Below are 18,640 nucleotides of genomic sequence, written 5' to 3' on the forward strand. Positions count from 1 at the left end.
CTTAGTTCACACATAAACTTGAGTATTCTTGGGGAGTGCAAGTGTGGGTGGATGGAGGCACCTCACTGACTTCCTCACTCCTGAGGCAGTATTGGAAGGGGAATATCAGGCAGTGGATTTCTTTGGCTGGCGGGCCTTCAACAGCCATTGAACAGGTACTGCAGCTTTGGAGGGGGCCTGAGCTGAAAGTGGGGGGGGGGGGGGGGGGGGGGGCAGGTCTCCAAGGCCCCTCCCCTGTGGCTGTGCCACTGATTAAAGGACCAACATTTCCTTTCTCCTGCTTCCAGGTCCAACTCTTCCTTCCTCCCCTCTGCTCCCAGGTTCATTCTGTCTCTCTCTTCCAACCTCCCTCCCCAAGTCCAACACCTCTTTTTTTCTTCCTTCCCTCCAACCCAGGTCCATTATTGTTCTCTCCCTCCTTTCCTCCCTCCATCCTCTCCCTCAGTTTGGCATCTCTCCCTTCCCCTGTGCACAGTCCAGCAGCTCTCCTTCCCCCCTCCTCATGGTGCTCTCTTCTTCCCTCCCTCCCTCCCTCTGCCCCCTGGCCACCCAGGGTTCTCTCTTCCTCCCCCCTGCCACCCAAGGTTCTCACCCCCCAACTGTGGTTCTCTCTTAATTCCCCCCCCCCCCAGTCGATGTTCTTTTTCAATTCTCTCCCTCCCCTCCCCTCTCACTCCTCCAGCTGCACAGTCCAGCATCTCTCCCTTCCCTTCTCAGCCAGTTTACCTTTTTTTGCTGTGCGGTGTTTACTAAGTCTTTGGTCCTGCAACAGCAGCAGCCATACTGAAAAGCTGCTTATGCCTGCACCGGACCTTTCCCTCTGACCCATCTCAAACAGGAAGTTGTGTCAGAAGGAAAAGGCCCAGTACAGGTGCAGGCAGTTTTTCAGTACAGCTGCTGCTGTTACAGGGCCAAAGACTTAATGAACCCTACAAAAAAAAAAAAAAAAAAAAGGTAAAGTGAATGGGAAAGGGGATGGAGAGCCATCAGCAGTCCATTCAGGTGGGGGAAGGAAGGATAAGATTTTAAAAAATTTAATCACAATTAATGCATTAACCATGATTAATGGGCAGCCCTAGTTTTACTGGATGTAATTCTTAAAACTGTATATTCATCCTGTCTTGAATCTTAGGTCTGGTCCTTATTTTTTTGCTCACTTCAGACTCTCTCCTTCTTCTTCTTGCTGCCCAGCTGAAGTGAGACCTGGCACAGGTGCAGTGAAGAAAATGAAAGTACCAGCTGTTGATAAGAAGCAGGAGCCATGGCTACTACAGCAGATGCTGCCTCATGACAAACTCTCCAGAGATGAAACGTTTCTGAATGAAGGGAGTGGAATGCTGAACGACAGCATGAGAGATTCTAGCATGGTCAACCCAGACCATAACACCTCTACTTGTGAGCACAGCCTGAAGGTGTTCAGAATAACCCAGTTTGCACTAGTCAAAGCCTTTTTAGGAGAGCATGTGGACAGTAGTTCTTCCTTGAAGTGAATAGTTTATTGAATTCTTCCCTTATCTGCAATACGCTGACAGGATGAAACCTTAAAAGTATGTTTGAACAAGTATTTTAGGAGGTTGGGATGTTTGAATAAGAAATTATTTCACCTTTATTAATGTAATCAGTTATTGCAGGGTTGCCTTCCTCAACAAATTAATATGATAGTACAGTAAACTGTGACCAACGTATCTAGTACCCCTCTTGGATTGAATTGGCATGCTTGGGGCAAATTAATGATCCTTTCTGGAATCAAAAGGAGGGGAGGGAGGCTGATGACCCTAAGAACATTTGTGAGAATAAGATCCCCATATGCAGACAGGAGTATCAGGGATTAAGAATGTAAGCAGCTTGTGACTTGTGTATATGATAAACATTTCCTGTACAGATGTCAGGAACAAGAACACAGAGCCAGCCAAGTATGTGTGTCCTGCAGGGGATAAAGTTGAAGTCAATATAATTTTTGCTTAGCCTTGAACAAATCAATAACGTATAGGTAATCCGTATCTGTTTCTGTTATTGCTTTCTTGCCTCACAAGAACAATAGCTGAACTGCAAATCTATGTGGAACAAATGTTAGATATTCAAATAAAAGGAACAGAAGCAAAGCAGAGAGGGCTGAAGAGCTCAGGTGAACACCTGGGAGACTGTGAGCCTCTTCCCTGACAGTTATGTGTGTGATATTCTCTTTCTCGGCCTCTTCCATGGATGGGAGGCAAGGAGCTGAGTAGGTGTCATGAGCAAACAACATTTTCAAATCTATGTGCGTTATTTTCATGTATATACATCTGCAGGTACGTTGCTCCTAGTTTCAAAGTGAAAGGATAAGTGTACGTTTGTGTTGTAAATTGCTGCAAAGGCTTGTGGGTAAATTAGTCTGGTTTGAGTCACATTAATTATCTACCCTATACTAATTTTGAAAATATATTCTTAACTGAAAGATGTATTTGTGTTATAAGATGTGTTGATGGTACACTTGATACAGTAAGCTTATTTTGGCTCCACAGCTCCCAAGTTGGTCCTGGAGTATCCCCCTGCCAGTCAGGTTTTCAGGATATCCACGAAATTTGCATATACTGCCTCCATTGTATGTAAATGTATTTCATGCATATTCATTGTGGATATCCTGAAAACCTGACTGGCAGGAGGGTACAAAGTCCAGCAAGGATCCACCTGGGCAGAGGAATGTTGAAATCCCACAGAAAGGAAGTGGAAAGTAGACCAGAAGCTCTAGAGACCAGGACAAAATAGTCTTGGATCTTTAGTCTTTTAGTGCTGGTCTCTTGAGCTTGTGGGTCTACTACTCACTTCCTTGAAGGGGGTGGGGGGTGGTTCTCCAGGACCACTTGGGAAACACTGCTATAGACTATGGAGCCAAAACAAGCTTCAAATGTACCATCAATGTACCATCAACACACAAATATATCTTTCATTTAAGAATACATTTTCAGAACGAGTATAGGATGAACATTACTAACCCTCTCAGCATGTGCTGCTATACCAACCCTTAGTAACTGTGGCCTAATGTGGAATAATCTTTACTAGATTTTTTTATATACAATTAAGAATTAAGACAGATTTGTATAGTACAATACTCATTTTTTGTTTTACTGTACAGGTTTGTAAACAAAAATACAATGAAATGAAAGATTACAGTACAAGCTTTTTTTTATATATATATATAATATATAAACTTCAGTATTAACAGCATCTTCCAACTTACAAAAAAATGAACCTTTCGCACCAGCTGTGCACTAACACAATAAAATAACTTAATTCTGCTTTAAATAAAGCGCAAGTCAGTACTGGGAACAAATGCCCTAAGGATTGGAAAGGTTGCTTGACCTTATAAAGTTACAAATCAAAATTTTTTCCCACATAAATTAAAAAAAATTCACCTTTTGTCCTTTTTTTTTTTAAATGGACACTACAAAAAAACTTTGATACCTGCTCAAAAGCGAAGACTAGCACACGACCCATTTGCCTGCTTAAGCGAATGTCTCTGATCCACAATAAATTAAATAACTTAAAATGTTTACAACTAATTTTGTGGCAAAACGTAATAGTGTACAAGAACAAAACAGTTTTGGCTGCAAGTTCCCACCTGATTCAGCTTTTGCGTTTTTTGTTTTTTTTTTTTCTAAGTGACACAGGCAAAGTTAAATCCTTATCTGGAATGAAAGTTTTCAGCCCCTGATGAACTGCTGAAAAAAAGACAGCTAAGACTTGCTATGGTGTGCCACCGTTTCGTAAAAGCAATCTTCATTCACCACAGATGTTAGGCTGTGCACACTAAATTCCCTCTCCAAAATGGTGTTAAAATCCACACCGGTGCTGTCAGACTGACTATCCAGGGACTGGTGATAGTCTTTCATGACCAGGATAGTTCCCTTCTCCCGTTTTGTGCTATTTGCTTTTCGTTTGATGGGACCGAAGTGTCCACGCACTAGCTTTGGATGTTCTTTCAGGTTGAAGCTGTCCCCTTCCTCCGTTTCAGCAGGTTTCTCTGGCTCTGGGTCCCTGTCAGCGTTCTCCGAAATCTTCAGTCTCTGAAAATGCACTTCGATGTCTTTCATGGGACTGCCTTCCTTATGGACGCGCTGGTAATCCTCCTCGTCACTGAGGATATCAGATTCCTTCAGCACATTGTCCTGGAGATCCAAGGCACCTGTTTGCAAATGCTGCGCTGCCACGCTGCTTTTCGACTCGTGGACGCTTTCGGTGGTGTGGCAGCTGCTGCTCTGTGTGCTGCTGCTCACGCTGCATTCATCTGAATCCAGGCTGTTGCCTTTACTGAGATCAATGCTCCAGTCGCTGCTGGGGGAGTGCTTCAATAACTTCAGAGATCGGGTGGAAGCTGCAATGTAAAGAAAACACCGCTCTGCATCATTTTACAGAATTGATATAACAAAAATTTTAAACAACAAAACAGTTTTGCTACACTGGTTTACAGCTAATCTTATAGAAATGTATTGGTAGCTTAAGGGAAGTCCCTAGCTGATTGCCAATTACCATTTTTCTTACATTTTTGGTGGCTGACAGAAGGAAAACTCCAAAACCTAGTAATGATTTGCAATTTTCTGATCCCTTGATAAAACTTTTCATAGAAGTATAATTGTACAATATGCATATACATTTGTGTGTGTTTTGGGTACTGTAAGATAGTGTTTCTCAAATCTGTCCTGGAGTACCCCCTTGAAAGTCAGGGTTTCAGGATATCCACAATGAATATGCATGAGATTGATTTGCATACACTGCCTCAATTGCTTTGTAAATGTATTTCATGCATATTCATTGTGGATATCCTGAAAACCTGACTGGCGAGGGATACTCCAGGCCTGGGGAAACACTGGTGTAAGAAGCTGAATGACATCTCCCCTATTTCAAAAACACTGCTTTCAAACTCCAATAGCAGTGGTTGCCAAGCCTGTCCTGAGGGCTCCCCAACCAGTCAGGTTTTCAGGATGTCCATAATGAATATTACTGTGAGAGATTTGCATGCAGTGGAGGCAGTGCATGCAAATCTCTCTCATGAATATTCATTATGGACATCCTGAAAACCAGACTGGCCGGGGAGCCCCGAGGATAGGTTTGAGAACCACTGCTATAAAGGATAAATTAAGACAATGTCAATATCAAAATTAATTTATCCAGTTAACCACATAAATTGTTGGCTTTAAAATGTTTTGGCTCTGTCAACCATATAATCAACTTGATGTCCATGCACAAGGATCAGAGGTGTTCTGAAGGCTAAAATTAACCAGACATTCAGTACTATTTGGTTAAATAAAGTAAGGCCACCTAACTTAGCTAGTTTAGGCAGGACAGCCAATTGCTGTCTAGGTTCAACTTACGCAAATACGTCTGCTAAAAATCTACGAAATAACTAGCTGACTTATCTGATGCTCTTTAAAGTGGAGAGTGACAGCAAGTGATTTCAGTGCCCCAGATGGCAGCTACTAGCTCCGTCTTCCCTAATACTAATTGCTAACAAGCTGCTGCCATCTGCCAATAATTTAGTTTGGGATACAGGCCAGTGCTGTTTAGTAACAAACAGGGCCGTGCCGATGCGGTAAGCGAGGTAAGCGCCGCAGGGGGGCGCCCACCTCTGGAGGGCGCCGCCGCGGTGCTTACCCTCGCCCCGGCGCCCCAGCCCAATCGTGGACTTCGGACGTCCCTGCTGCCCTCACAAGTGTAGCGCTTTTGCGAGGCAGCTCGGGCACTCCCTCCTTCCTTCCTTAGTTAGTTAGTTTCCGCTCTGGCTCCCCGATCAGCAGCCCCCTCCCCCCCCCGCGTGTTTTAACCTTTACGCGATGTCAATCAATGAAGAACGCACACCAGACTCGTTTCCAGTTCTCTCTTCACACAGTGTCCCGCCTTCAGCGTCAGCGATGATGCATTTCCTGTTCCCGCGAGGGCGGGACACTGTGTGAAGAGAGAACTGGAAACGAGTCTGTTGTGCGTTCTTCATTGATTGACATCGCGTAAAGGTTAAAACACGCGGGGGGGGGGGGGGGGGGGGCTGCTGATCGGGGAGCCAGAGCGGGAACCAAGGAAGGAAGGAGGGAGAGCCAGAGCTGCCTCGCAAAAACGCTGCAGCCTGCCACATGTAGGGGGGAGGGCAGGGGAGAGGAGACTTGTTGGCCATGTATGGATGCAGGGCAGGGAGAGAGAAGAAATCACTGGACAGGAGGGGAGAGGGCAGAGCAGGGGAGAGAATTGCTGACAGGCATGGATGGGAGGGCAGCAGCAGGGCCCAGGGAGAGGACAAATTGCTGGAAGGGGAGGGGAGAGAGGAGGATTGCTAGCTATGGATGCAGCAGGGAAGGGCAGAGAGGGACAAGGATGGACATGGGGGCCCAGGGAGAGTACAATTTGCTGGAAATGGAGGGGAGGGGAGAGAGGAGGATTGCTGGCTATGGATGGAGGAGGGAAGGGCAGAGAGGGACAAGGATGGACATGGGGGCCCAGGGAGAGGACAAATTGCTGGAAATGGAGGGGAGGAGGATTGCTGGCTATGGATGGAGGAGGAGGGAAGGGCAGAGAGGGACAAGGATGGACATGGGGGCCCAGGGAGAGTACAATTTGCTGGAAATGGAGGGGAGGGGAGAGAGGAGGATTGCTGGCTATGGATGGAGGAGGGAAGGGCAGAGAGGGACAAGGATGGACATGGGGGCCCAGGGAGAGGACAAATTGCTGGAAATGGAGGGGAGGAGGATTGCTGGCTATGGATGGAGGAGGAGGGAAGGGCAGAGAGGGACAAGGATGGACATGGGGGCCCAGGGAGAGGACAATTTGCTGGAAATGGAGGGGAGGGGAGAGAGGAGGATTGCTGGCTATGGATGGAGGAGGGAAGGGCAGAGAGGGACAAGGATGGACATGGGGGCCCAGGGAGAGGACAAATTGCTGGAAATGGAGGGGAGGAGGATTGCTGGCTATGGATGGAGGAGGAGGGAAATGCAGAGAGGGACAAGGATGGACATGGGGGCCCAGGGCGAGGACAATTTGCTGGAAATGGAGGGGAGGGGAGAGAAGAGAGGAGGATTGCTGGCTATGGATGGAGGAGGGAAGGGCAGAGAGGGACAAGGATGGACATGGGGGCCCAGGGAGAGGACAAATTGCTGGAAATGGAGGGGAGGGGAGAGAGGAGGATTGCTGGCTATGGATGGAGGAGGGAAGGGCAGAGAGGGACAAGAATGGACATGGATGGGAGGGCAGGACCCAGGGAGAGAGAAGAAATTGCTGGAAATGGATATAGAGCAAGAAATGAAGAAGAAAGGAGGAAAGTAAAGAAATAAATGGAAAGGAAGCCCTGGAAATGGAGTTAAGAGGACAGATAGCAGCAGACTCAGATACTAGGCCAGCATGATCGGAAAAAGAAAGTCACCAGACAACAAAGGTAAAAAAAAATCATTTTATTTTCATTTTAGCGTTTGGAATATGTCCACTTTGAGAATTTACATCTGCTATCTTATTTTGCAATGTATAGCAATTTGTTTCTAAGAATATTGCTGACAGTTCCTGTCAGTGTGGCAAGTGGTGAGCGATCATTTTCACCGGGGGGGGGGGGGGGGGGGCGCCAACTGATAGTCTGCAGGGGGGCGCCAGAGACCCTAGGCACGGCCCTGGTAGCAAAGAAATGACAAGCTGAGCAAATCTACAGATCCAGAGCACTCCTTACTCAAAAGAATGTGGTGAAGCCACATAAGTACATAAGTATTGCCATACTGGGAAAGACCAAAGGTCCATCAAGCCCAGCATCCTGTTTCCAATAGTGGCCAATCCAGATCACAAAGGTATTATAATGTCCTCACTTTCATTTTTCCATTCCTTTTCTAATAATACCTAATATTCTATTTGCTGTCTTAGCTGCCGCCGCACACTGAGCAGAGGGGGTTTTATGGTTATTTGTATGTGGTGCCAACCTTCATTAGGTTTGGGTTAGAGTGGGTGGGTTACAGTTTGGGTCTTTGCCTTCTTGGACGCTTGTGGATTGGAAGACCATCAGATCACAGTTCCTCTATAGTTTTGGATATTAAGTTTTGTTGGCTTATAGAAAGTGGTTTGGGGGAGACAGGAGGGGGCTTGTGGCTCTTTTTTTTTTTTAATAGTTCTGATGAGTCTTGTATTGAGATTAGGTGGGGAAGGGACTTTGGTTTATGTTTGGGGTGGGAATTTATAGTTTCAGGGTTAGGGCTGGGGGTGAATATGAAATGTTTTGATGATGTAGCTTATGTTACCTATGAACACCATTGTATTTGTTAGGGAGTTTTGCAATTTGGTACTGTTTGCAGTTTCTGGTGTTTGTCTTTGGTATTCTTGAGTCTTCAATAAAAGCTCTTTAGCCATCTCATGTGAATTTTGCACATACCAAGGCGAGTGGGAGGTGGTGGAAACGAAAACGTTAACGGAATTCAAACGTGTGGGATAAACATAAAGGAATCCTGCTCAGAAGGAATGGATCCTAAAGAGCTTAGACGAGATTGGGTGGCAAAGCCGGTGGCGGGAGGCGGGACTGGTGGTTTGGAGGTGGGGATAGTGCTGGGCAGACTTATACGGTCTGTGCCAGAGCCGATGGCGGGAGGCGGGACTGGTGGTTTGGAGGCGGGGATAGTGCTGGGCAGACATACGGTCTGTGCCAGAGCCGGTGGCGGGAGGCGGGACTGGTGGTTTGGAGGCGGGGATAGTGCTGGGCAGACTTCTACGGTCTGTGCCAGAACCGGTGGTGGGAGGCAGGGCTGGTGGTTGGGAGGCGGGGATAGTGCTGGGCAGACTTATACGGTCTGTGCCCTGAAAAGGACAGGCACAAATCAAGGTAAGGTATTCACAAAAAGTAGCACATGTGAGTTTATCTTGTTGGGCAGACTGGATGGACCGTGCAGGTCTTTTTCTGCCGTCATCTACTATGTTACTATCCCAATGCCCATTAAGCTGTACTATGGATTTTTTGATACTGTCTTAATGTTCTTAGTGATTTTTCTTTGATTTGATATTGGCTATGAAAGGTAGCTAATCAAACTGAACATAAGCCAAGGCTCATGGTGCTGCAACCTTGTGTTTCCTCTTCTGTGCTTTCTACCAGGAACTACGGATAACTGCTCCATTGAGACCCCGGTACATGTGCACACAGTTTGTCAAATTGCAGAAATATTTTATAGAGTGGTGTGAGATTCAGAAAGAATATGTGGCTCCTCTGAACACTTACTGTAGCTCTTTTATAACCACAGAACTGTTAAATCCCAATGTGAATTTAAAAAAAAATCCAGTTTCAACACAGAGAACATGAGACATATGTATGTATAAGCGGGACCTCCTTTTAGGCGAGCTGATGCCGTGCAGTGACAGCCTATTTTATTAATAGTACCTGGGAACCCAGATTTCATTATAGAACATTAGTGTTACTCGGCACTGGCATTCCTTACATTTAGGCAACCACTTTTATACTAGTCTTAGACCTGCAGACACCCAAATGTGGCAAAGGCGCACATGATTTACTGTGTTCTGTAAGTTGCACACATTTAAGTGACAATCCCATCCAAGGCGCTCCCATACTCTTCCCATGTGAATGCCTCCCCCCCCCCCCCCCCCCCGGCACTTACACGCTATGGAGGAAATTCTATAAATGGGTGCTCAAAATCTGGCACCTGAAAATTTGGTGCTAAGTGCAATTCTATATAGCATGCATGCTATATAGAAGATATAAGAGTTGTACCTGTACCAGAAATGGTTTTCAAGAATCATGTGGAGGAACTGAAAAATCTTGGTGAACTTGGAAGATATACTGAGCCAAATTGACAAATTAGCGAGTAGTAAATCATCTGGACTGGATGGTACTCAAGAGTGGATGATCCAAGAGTACTCAAAGAACTCAAGCATGAAATTGCTGATCTGCTGTTAGTAATATGTAGTACCTGAAGATTGGAGTGTGATCAATGAAACGCCGGTTTTTAAAAAGGGTTCCGGGGTGATTCAGGAAATTACAGACCATAAGTCTGACGTCAGTGCTAGGTAAAATAGTGGAAACTATTATAAAGAATAAAATTATGGAACACATAAACATGGTTTAATGTGACAGTTCAGTCAAGGGAAGTTTTGCCTCAACAATCTGCTTTATTTCTTTGAAGGCGCAAATAAACATGTGGATAAAGGTGAGCTGGTTGATGTAGTGTATCTAGATTTTCAGAAAGCTTTTGATAAAGTTCCTCATGACAGACTCCTGAGAAAATTAAAGAGTCATGAGATAAGAGGCAAGGTTCTGGTGTGGATTAGGAATTGGTTATTGTATGGAAAACAGAGGGTACGGTTAAATAGTAATTTCTCTCAATGGAGGAGGATGAATAGTGGAGTGCCGCAGGGATCAGTACTGGGACTGGTGTTATTTAACATATTTATAAATGATACGGAAATCAGAACGATGAGTGAGGAGATTTAATTTGCAGATGACACAAAACTATTCAAGGTTTTTAAAACACATGCGGACTGTGAAAAACTGAAGGAAGACCTTAGGAAACGGGAAGACTGGGCATCCAAATGGCAGATGAAATTTAATGTGAACAAATGCAAAGTGATGCACATTGGAAAGAATAATTTGAATCATAGTTACCTGATGCTAGGGTCCAACTTGGGGATCAACACCCAAGGAAAAGATCTAGATGTTGTTGTAGACAATACGCTGAAATCTTCTGCTCAGTGTGCAGTGGAGGGCAAAAAAGCAAAGAGGATGCTAGGAATTATTAGGAAAGGGATGGCAAATAAGACTGAAATAAGATGCCTCTGTATCGCTCCATGATGTGACTTCACCTTGAGAATTGTGTTTAGTTCTGGTCACTGTATCTCAAAGAAGATATAGTGGAATTAGAAAAGGTTCAAAGAAGAACAACCAAAATTATAAAGGGGATTGAACTCCTCTCATATGAGGAATGGCTAAAGAGGTTAAAGCTCTTCAGCCTGGAAAAGAGACGGATGAGGGGAGATATGATTGAAGTCTACAAAATGCTGAGTGGTGTAGAACAAGTAGAAGGAGGGCGGGACGTGGAGTGGAAAGCTGTGGGCTCGTGAAAGGGAGCCCATCTCTGCAGAGGTTTCTCCTCTTTCTTCAGAACAAGTCAGGTATCTTCTACAGTCGCTGTTCTCATTTGACAAAGACCCCTGAAGAAGGCCTTTTTCGGCCGAAACACGGACCGTGTTGGGTCGTAATAAATTATTTTGGTTTCCAACATTTGTGGCTTCAGTCTGGTCCCTCTGGATAGCTTCCGCTCGTTTTGTTGCGTTCTCAAATTTTGGGTGCCAGAGTTATGCCTGTTGAAACCTAGTGTAAATGCTGGCACCAAAGTTAGGCATGCACTGAGGCAGTATTCTGTAACAACGCATGTAACTTTTCAGAATGCCCGACACACCCATGCCCCTCCCATGGCCATGCCCTGTTTCTAGCTACCTGCTATAAGAGTTAGGTGCCATATTTGATAAAATAATGCACAGCCAGATGTGTATGCAAATTTTAATGGGTGCCAATTAACTTCAATAATTGGTTGTTAGTATCCAATCACTGTTAATTGGGGCATACCCAATTAATTAGCACATGAATCAAGGAGTGCACACATATTTTAGCATGCAAATCTAGGTGCCATATACACTATGAGGCATATTTTCAAAGCACTTAGCCTTCCAAAGTTCCATAGGTTTCTATGGAACTTTGGAAGGCTAAGTGCTTTGAAATATGCCTCTATATGTCACTTCAAAAGTGCCCTTATAGAATAGCGTTTAGGTGTTCTGCTGTTACTTATGCACGTAAAACATACACTTACCTACAAAAGTAGCAGTATTCTGCACACTTATCTGCTCAAGTGGTGTGTAAATGAGGTAATTCTGTTACAGAATAGCCCTTAAGGACAGAATTCTGTATATTTCGCTGAAATATAGGTGCCAATGAAATAGCGCTATTCTATCAACGGTGATCAGAGCTGGGCACAGATCTCCCTTATTCTGTAACACTGCACGCAAATTCCCGCCACGTCCCTTTTTCAGATCCACAGGTAAAACTTACATGCGGACCCTGGTGACTAAAATGCACGAACAAATTTAAATTAATGCCTTTTAGCGCCCAATTGTCAGTGCAAATTGGCTCAATTCTCAATTAAATTGCACCCACAAACTGGGTGCACGCCCATATTTCCACGGGCAATTGTTAAATAGTTTGTTAAGCAATATTCAGCACTCTATATAGAATTAGGGTCTAGTAAAAGTATACTTACCCAGTTTGGCAGAAACGGGAATTCTGTTCCTTAGTGGGATCAGGCGGTCTTTGCAGGCCTTCTCACAGGGTAAGTCACATTTTATATGCCGTCGTACATTCTCCCTCAAAATTGAGCGAATCACTTTAACGATACTGGTCTTACTTTCACCGTCACTGTGGGGTTTACAGAAATTAAAATACAGGTGTCAGGAGGGTTCTTCTGGTTGCTGGTATTTGGGCTATGCTCAAGAAACTTGTTTCTACAGTCAGAAAGTAGGGATAAAGTCCTTGCCTGATCTCAGGCTTGTGCAGTAAGCAGAACAGCATGCGATAATGCCATGTTCAGGAACTATTTAACAGGAACCTACAGGACCCACAGATCCAGCTCTGTGGGTGCCTGAGCACCCCTAATATTGAGCAAACTCCTTGACATTGCCCAGAGAGGGTAATTTTGACTGGGTTTAGCATCCCCAATAATTTAGAAGAGTAGGCTCCTATGACTGTTGGAAAATGATCCCCTAAATGAATGCTAATCCGGACTCTGTCACCTTCCGAAACATCTAACCAAAGCATGTGAATCATCTTTCTTCAGTTCTTCCCAGTTTTCCAGACTGGGTCTCAGGTGAGTAACAAAAAATAAAAATTTGTTCCCTTCCCCCTCCGACTCAACCATGTGTATATTCCAAATGGAAACCAGAATTCAACATCACAGCTATCTCTGGTGGACAGAGGCTAGCAATGGCCATGGAGGCCTTGACTGTGTAAGTCAAGGTGCCCTGGTGACTCCACACAGCCAGTTTAGTTTTCAGCATATGCACAATGAATATTCATGAGTTCAATTTGCATGAACTGGAGATTCAATATAGGCAAAATTCTCTCATGAATATTCATTGCAGTTACCCTGAAAACCTGAATGGCTATGGAGAAATCAAGGACAGCTTTGGGAAATCCTAGTGCAGGGTGGTTTTCTGCATTAACAAAATTTGCTAAATCATTTTATTTATTCAGTTTGAATTTTGTTCTGTATTAGGCTAATGCCGTCAAAAGCAAAACACTGCCACTAATATCCTTATTCTTGTTCTGAATATAACAAATATATATATCACCAGTTATGGAATACTCTCTGCAACATGTCAGCTAACAGTGGTTTTCAACCAAGTCTTCAGGGATCACCTGTCCAGTCAGGTTTTCAGGATAACCGCAATGAATATGTAGTGCCTTCTTGGTATGCAAATCTCTCATATGCATATTCATAGTACATTTCCTGAAATCCTGACTGGCCAGATGGTCCCCGAGGACTAGGTATTGCCCTATAAGACCTAGAGGCCCACCTGGTAAAACTGGTGGCAGCTTTAAATAAAAAAAAAATACTCTCTCTCACATAGTGCAGAGTTAACCTGTGAAATTGGCATCCAAAGGGCATGCTGGAGGCATGGGGTTCAAAATGTTATTAGTCAGAGTTCAATGCATCCTAAAACCAGGACTACCGGAACAGAAAGAAAATGGGCATTCTATACTACGGGCTTCGGATTTTAGGTTTTGACTACTAAACCACCAACAAACACCCTAGATACAAAATAAGTTAGGGGTCCTTCTACTAAGCTGTGGTAGAAAGTGGCCTTAACACGCTCTTACACGGGTTATTCTCATGCGCTAAATCCATTTTTACTACAGCTGGAAAATGGTCAATGTTCCATTTTTTTCTATTAATGGCCGTGTGCTGATGTTGCCATTAGCAGTAAGGGCTCATGTGTTTAATCCTCGATAATCAATTTTTTACTCTTTCAAAAAGTACAAAGACTAGGGGACACTCAGTGAAGTTACATAGAAATATTTTTAACACAAATAGGAGAAAATATTTTTTTCACTCAACAAATAGTTAAGCTCTGGAACTCGTTGCCCGAGGATGTGGTAACAGCGGTTAGTGAATCTGGGTTTAAAAAAAAAAGGTTTGGACAAGTTCCTGGAGGGAAAGTCCATAGTCTGCTATTGAGACAGACATGGGAGAAGTCACTGCTTGCCCCGGGATTGGTAGCATAGAATGTTTTTACTAATTGGGTTTCTGCCAGGTACTTGTGACCTGATTGGCCACTGCTGGAAACAGGATACTGGGCTGGATGGACCACTGGTCTGACCCAGTATGGCTATTCTTATGTTTCTTAACATTTCTTTTAATCTTAGTTTTAGAACTTTATGTCCAAATCATTCTGAGATCACAGCTCTGCTTTTCCTTAAGTATAGGTTATAAAACTCTAGCATGCTACAGAAACGTAAATAAAAAATTAGACCTAGACAGACTTAAGAACGTTTCCTTTCTCATTATTTTGACTCAGTTTAAAAACACTAACCTGCTGCAGAGCTGAAAGACGGTTTCTGGTCGTCCCTCTATTTCTGACTTTGTATGAATCAGTTCCCAAATGCAGTTATTTTCAGTTCCTGTAAGGACAAGTGTGTAGATTGTTGTGTTTTAAAATAAAGAAAATAGCAAAGTAAAGCATAATAGAATTCTCACCATTGCCTGAAGCAGAGGATATTAGTCAAGTCACTAACGTTCAATTCAACTTCTTCTAATATTCAATTCCGAATAACTAAGATTCACTCCGTACGCTAATTGCACAAGGGTAATCACCCCATGAAAAAAATGGAGACTTCGTTTCTCCTGTATTCACTGTGAATGTGAAGTTAATTCCAGCATTCCTACACTATTTTCACAAGCAAAACCTTCCACTCCTGCATTAGCAAGATCAGGGCCGGCGGAACCCAGTAAGCATGGCAGAGGGGCGCCAACCTCTGAAGGATGCCCTACAAGTCATGCTTACCGCCGCCTGGGTGGCTCACAGTTCCAGCCCAGCTGCAGACAGCTCTCGATCCCATCTTCCCGCCCCCAGCTCCTTGACAGCCTCCTTTTGCTCCTGCCGGCTCCTGTGGGGTTTAAACCTTTGATTTTACCTCAAGTCGCAGCGGCCGCAGCATGTGAAAACCAGCAGGCTTGCCTCTAGCCTTCCTTTTCCTCTCAATGACCTCCTTCCTCTAATGCAATTTCCTGTTCCGTGAGGGCGGGACACTGAGAGGGAAGGGAAGGCTAGAGGCAAGCCTACTGCTTTCAATGCTGCCACTGCGACTTGAGGTAAAATAAAAGATTTAAATCCCGCAGGGTGGCAGGAATGAAAAAGGGATGTTGCCAGAGAAGAGGGCGAGCAGTCACTGGACATGGATGGGAGGGGGACGGCAGAGGAGAATCGCTGAACATGTATGAGAGGGGAAGGCAGGGGAGAGAGGAGAAATCGCTGGACATGGATGAGATGGGAGGGGAGAGGAGAATCACTGGACATGGATGGGGGCAAAGGAGAATCGCTGGCCATGGATGGGAGGGAAGGGGAAGAGAGAAGGGGAAGAGAGAATTGCTGGGCATGGATGGATGAAGAGGGCAGGGGAGAGAGGAGAGTTGCTGACATGGGTAGATGGAGGGGAGGGAAGACAGGAATGAGATGCACATGGAGGGGAAGGGAGAGAGGAGAAAAGCTGGGCATGGATGGATGGAGGAGAAAGAAGACAGAGGAAGGAGATGCACATGGATGGAGGAGAGGGAAGAGAGAGGAGAAATGCTGGACATGGATGGAGGAGAGGGAAGAGAGGAGAAATGCTGGACATGGATGGAGGGGTGGGAAGAAGAGGAAGTGAGATGAACATGAATGGAGTGGTGAGAGGAGAAATGCTGGACTTGGATGGGGGGGGGGGAGAGGAAAAATGCTGTACATGGAGAAGAGGGAACAGAGAGGAAGGAGATGCATATGGATGGAGGGGAGGGAAGAGAGAGAGGAAGGAGATGCATACTGATGGAGAGAGGGAAAAGGAAGAGAGAAGAAAAACTGCACATGGATGGAGACAATAGGTAGAAGCTGGATCCACTCTATACCTCCTCCAGTCAAGTCTGCGGAGGACCCAGCATTTACTTATGGATGTAGGGCAAGAATAAAAAGAAAGGAGGAAAGTAAAGAACTAAATGGAAAGGAAGCCTGGAAACAGAGTTAAAAGAACAGATGGAGAACCAGCAGAATCCGATACTGGGACCAACATGATCAGAAAAGCAAAAGCCACCAGACAACAAAGGAAGAAAAATCATTTTATTTTCATTTAGTGTTTGGAATATGTCCAATTTCAGAATTTACATCGGCTGTCTTATTTTGCCATGTATAGCAATGTGCTGCTTTCTATTTTTCTGGTATTGTGCTGCATGCATAGTCTAGCTTCTGAGAATTTCAGCTTACTTTTTGAAGAATTTGAAGAGGGGCTATATCTGTTTTGCACGTGTGACTTGACTGCAAGGCCAAGTGTCTGAATAGGGATCTGTTTGTTAGGTTCTGAGATTTTGGTAATATACTGTTTCAGATTTGGCAAGACTGTTATCTCTAATTCCTGGTCTGTATGCTAATTTGGTTTGTGTCATTTTGGGTATACTGGAGCTGTAACAGCTTACAGAAGTTATTTATAATGAAAAGAAAAAAAAAGCACAAGTTATTTTTCTTCTCCTATACTGGTGTAATATTTTTAATGATGCCTGTTTATATGTGCCATGGCTGGTAAAAGGGGTGTGGCTATGGTGGATGTGACTGTAGGGGCAGAGCCATAGTGACCCCGCCCCTGGATGGGTAGGGGGCACCGACTAATAGGCTGCAGGAGGGCGCCGGAAACCCTAGCACCGGCCCTGGCAAGGAATAATTAGGGAGTAAATATGAGGTGAGTATCTAACCAGCCAGTGAATGGATTAAGCTTAACATGGACTCTGTCTTAAAATTTCAATATATTTAGCACTGCTTTCTATATAGTTGTGTAGTGATCGCGCTGCATTATCCGATAATTGATGCGGATAGTGGCTGAACGCCACCGCTATCCAAATAATCTTTAGGGCTGACTCTGCCCCAAACCCAGCTCAAAAGGGGCTATTTAGCATGTGGTTATACATACTGAGAAATAATTCCAGTTAATTAACATTGGCATAATGGTCTCAAAATCCAGTCACATATGTTATCTGGGGAAAATCTCAAAACTGAACAGAAGCCCCTTTTCATTAAACTTGTGGCCACTGGGAAATGAGAGTTTTTGGGAGCGTGGCCCTAGTAACCTAGGAATCACTGGGGATAATTTGAGAGCGGGAGATTTGCCCAGAGAGTCGGTGGGAGGAGGGTGCTAGTGTAGAGCACAGGTGGCAGGTGCAGGCCTGAGCTGTGCTGGGGATAGACTCTCTAAGTGGCTAGGTGTTTCATGCTAATAACAGATTCTCAAAACAATATATTCTTAAATAATGACTGCTAAGATATCATACTTTTCCAAATGACCGGTTACGAGAAGGATATGCATCCACAGGCCTTCACTGAACAGACCAGTCCACCTTAAAGACTACTTAAGAGATTTTGTGTGTGTAACTTGCCACCTCAAACTTTAACTGTGTAACTTATATGCGTTTCTTTCATATCACATGAATTTGCTGTAAATGCATATATTCAGTCACTGTTTATTTATTTATTACTTTGTATCCCACATTTTCCCACCTATTCTTAGGCTGTGTGGCTTACATAGTACCAGAGAGGCCTTTCCAGGCTCCGATGTGAACAAATACAGGATGATGTTCACATATCTACAAAGCATTATACAAATTTCCAGTCATACTTCATCTTCTAAAGTAAAAAACTGCAAAAGTGTTGAATCAACAATAAATAAATATACTTGTCTTTGAATATCCAATGTCCTTTCAAATAGCGGCCAAACCAACCCCAAGTGCTGCTAGGACTTTTGGCAAGATGGTGTCTTTTAACAAGATCATTGGAAACATCCTGTTTCAAGCTCTGCTCTGTTAACTGGTCATTCTGAGATGATTAGGATACCCCAGTAGACATTACTATGCCAGGCGATTTTCAGCCTACAGCAGTATATATATTTTTTTAATACTGGCTGCTGTGAGGTTGGAGGGATTGGGGGGTTTAGAGGTGATGATTATAGTATTAAAAAGACACTGTGTTATTATGTACCAGTTGGAATGGTTATGGGATTTCATCTGCCACATTTGCTTATTTCCGATCTGACGAAGAAGGGCAACCTTCGAAAGCTAATCAAGAAATGTATTAAGTTGTGTCCAATAAAAAAGGTATCATCTTATTTTCTTTTCCATGTTTTATTTTGCTTGATTTCTATTGATTACGCGTTAATAAAAATGCAACTGGCCGCTGTGTGCATTTTATACCTAAATACTCACACCTAGCCACTCCAGGATATTGGCAATCAGTATTTAGGGATTGGGCGGCTGATAGCACTTATGCAGGTACTGGAAATAGTCAGACTGGCGCCTGGATAACTACCTGAATAAGAGTTAGGGCAGCCTTTCTGCTATGTAACTACTGAAGTCCCAGTCTTCATTAA

General features: G+C 44.2%; 1 protein-coding gene across 2 annotated transcripts in view; it reads right to left on the bottom strand.

The window, feature by feature from the left end:
• Positions 1-3,076: 3,076 nt before the first annotated feature.
• Positions 3,077-18,640, bottom strand: part of TIAM2 (T cell lymphoma invasion and metastasis 2) — a 312,305-nt gene continuing 296,741 nt past the window's right edge. For both annotated transcript variants that reach the window (XM_030198390.1, XM_030198391.1), the window contains 3 exons: positions 14,575-14,662; positions 12,246-12,400; positions 3,077-4,351 (listed from right to left, as the gene is read on the bottom strand). In XM_030198390.1, coding sequence (XP_030054250.1) covers positions 3,714-4,351; positions 12,246-12,400; positions 14,575-14,662 — 881 coding nt within the window. In that variant the 3' untranslated portion in view covers positions 3,077-3,713. The remainder of the gene's footprint in view (positions 4,352-12,245; positions 12,401-14,574; positions 14,663-18,640) is intronic.

The sequence above is a fragment of the Microcaecilia unicolor genome, chromosome 3, assembly GCF_901765095.1.
Source record: "Microcaecilia unicolor chromosome 3, aMicUni1.1, whole genome shotgun sequence".
NCBI classification, from domain to species: Eukaryota; Metazoa; Chordata; class Amphibia; order Gymnophiona; family Siphonopidae; genus Microcaecilia; species Microcaecilia unicolor.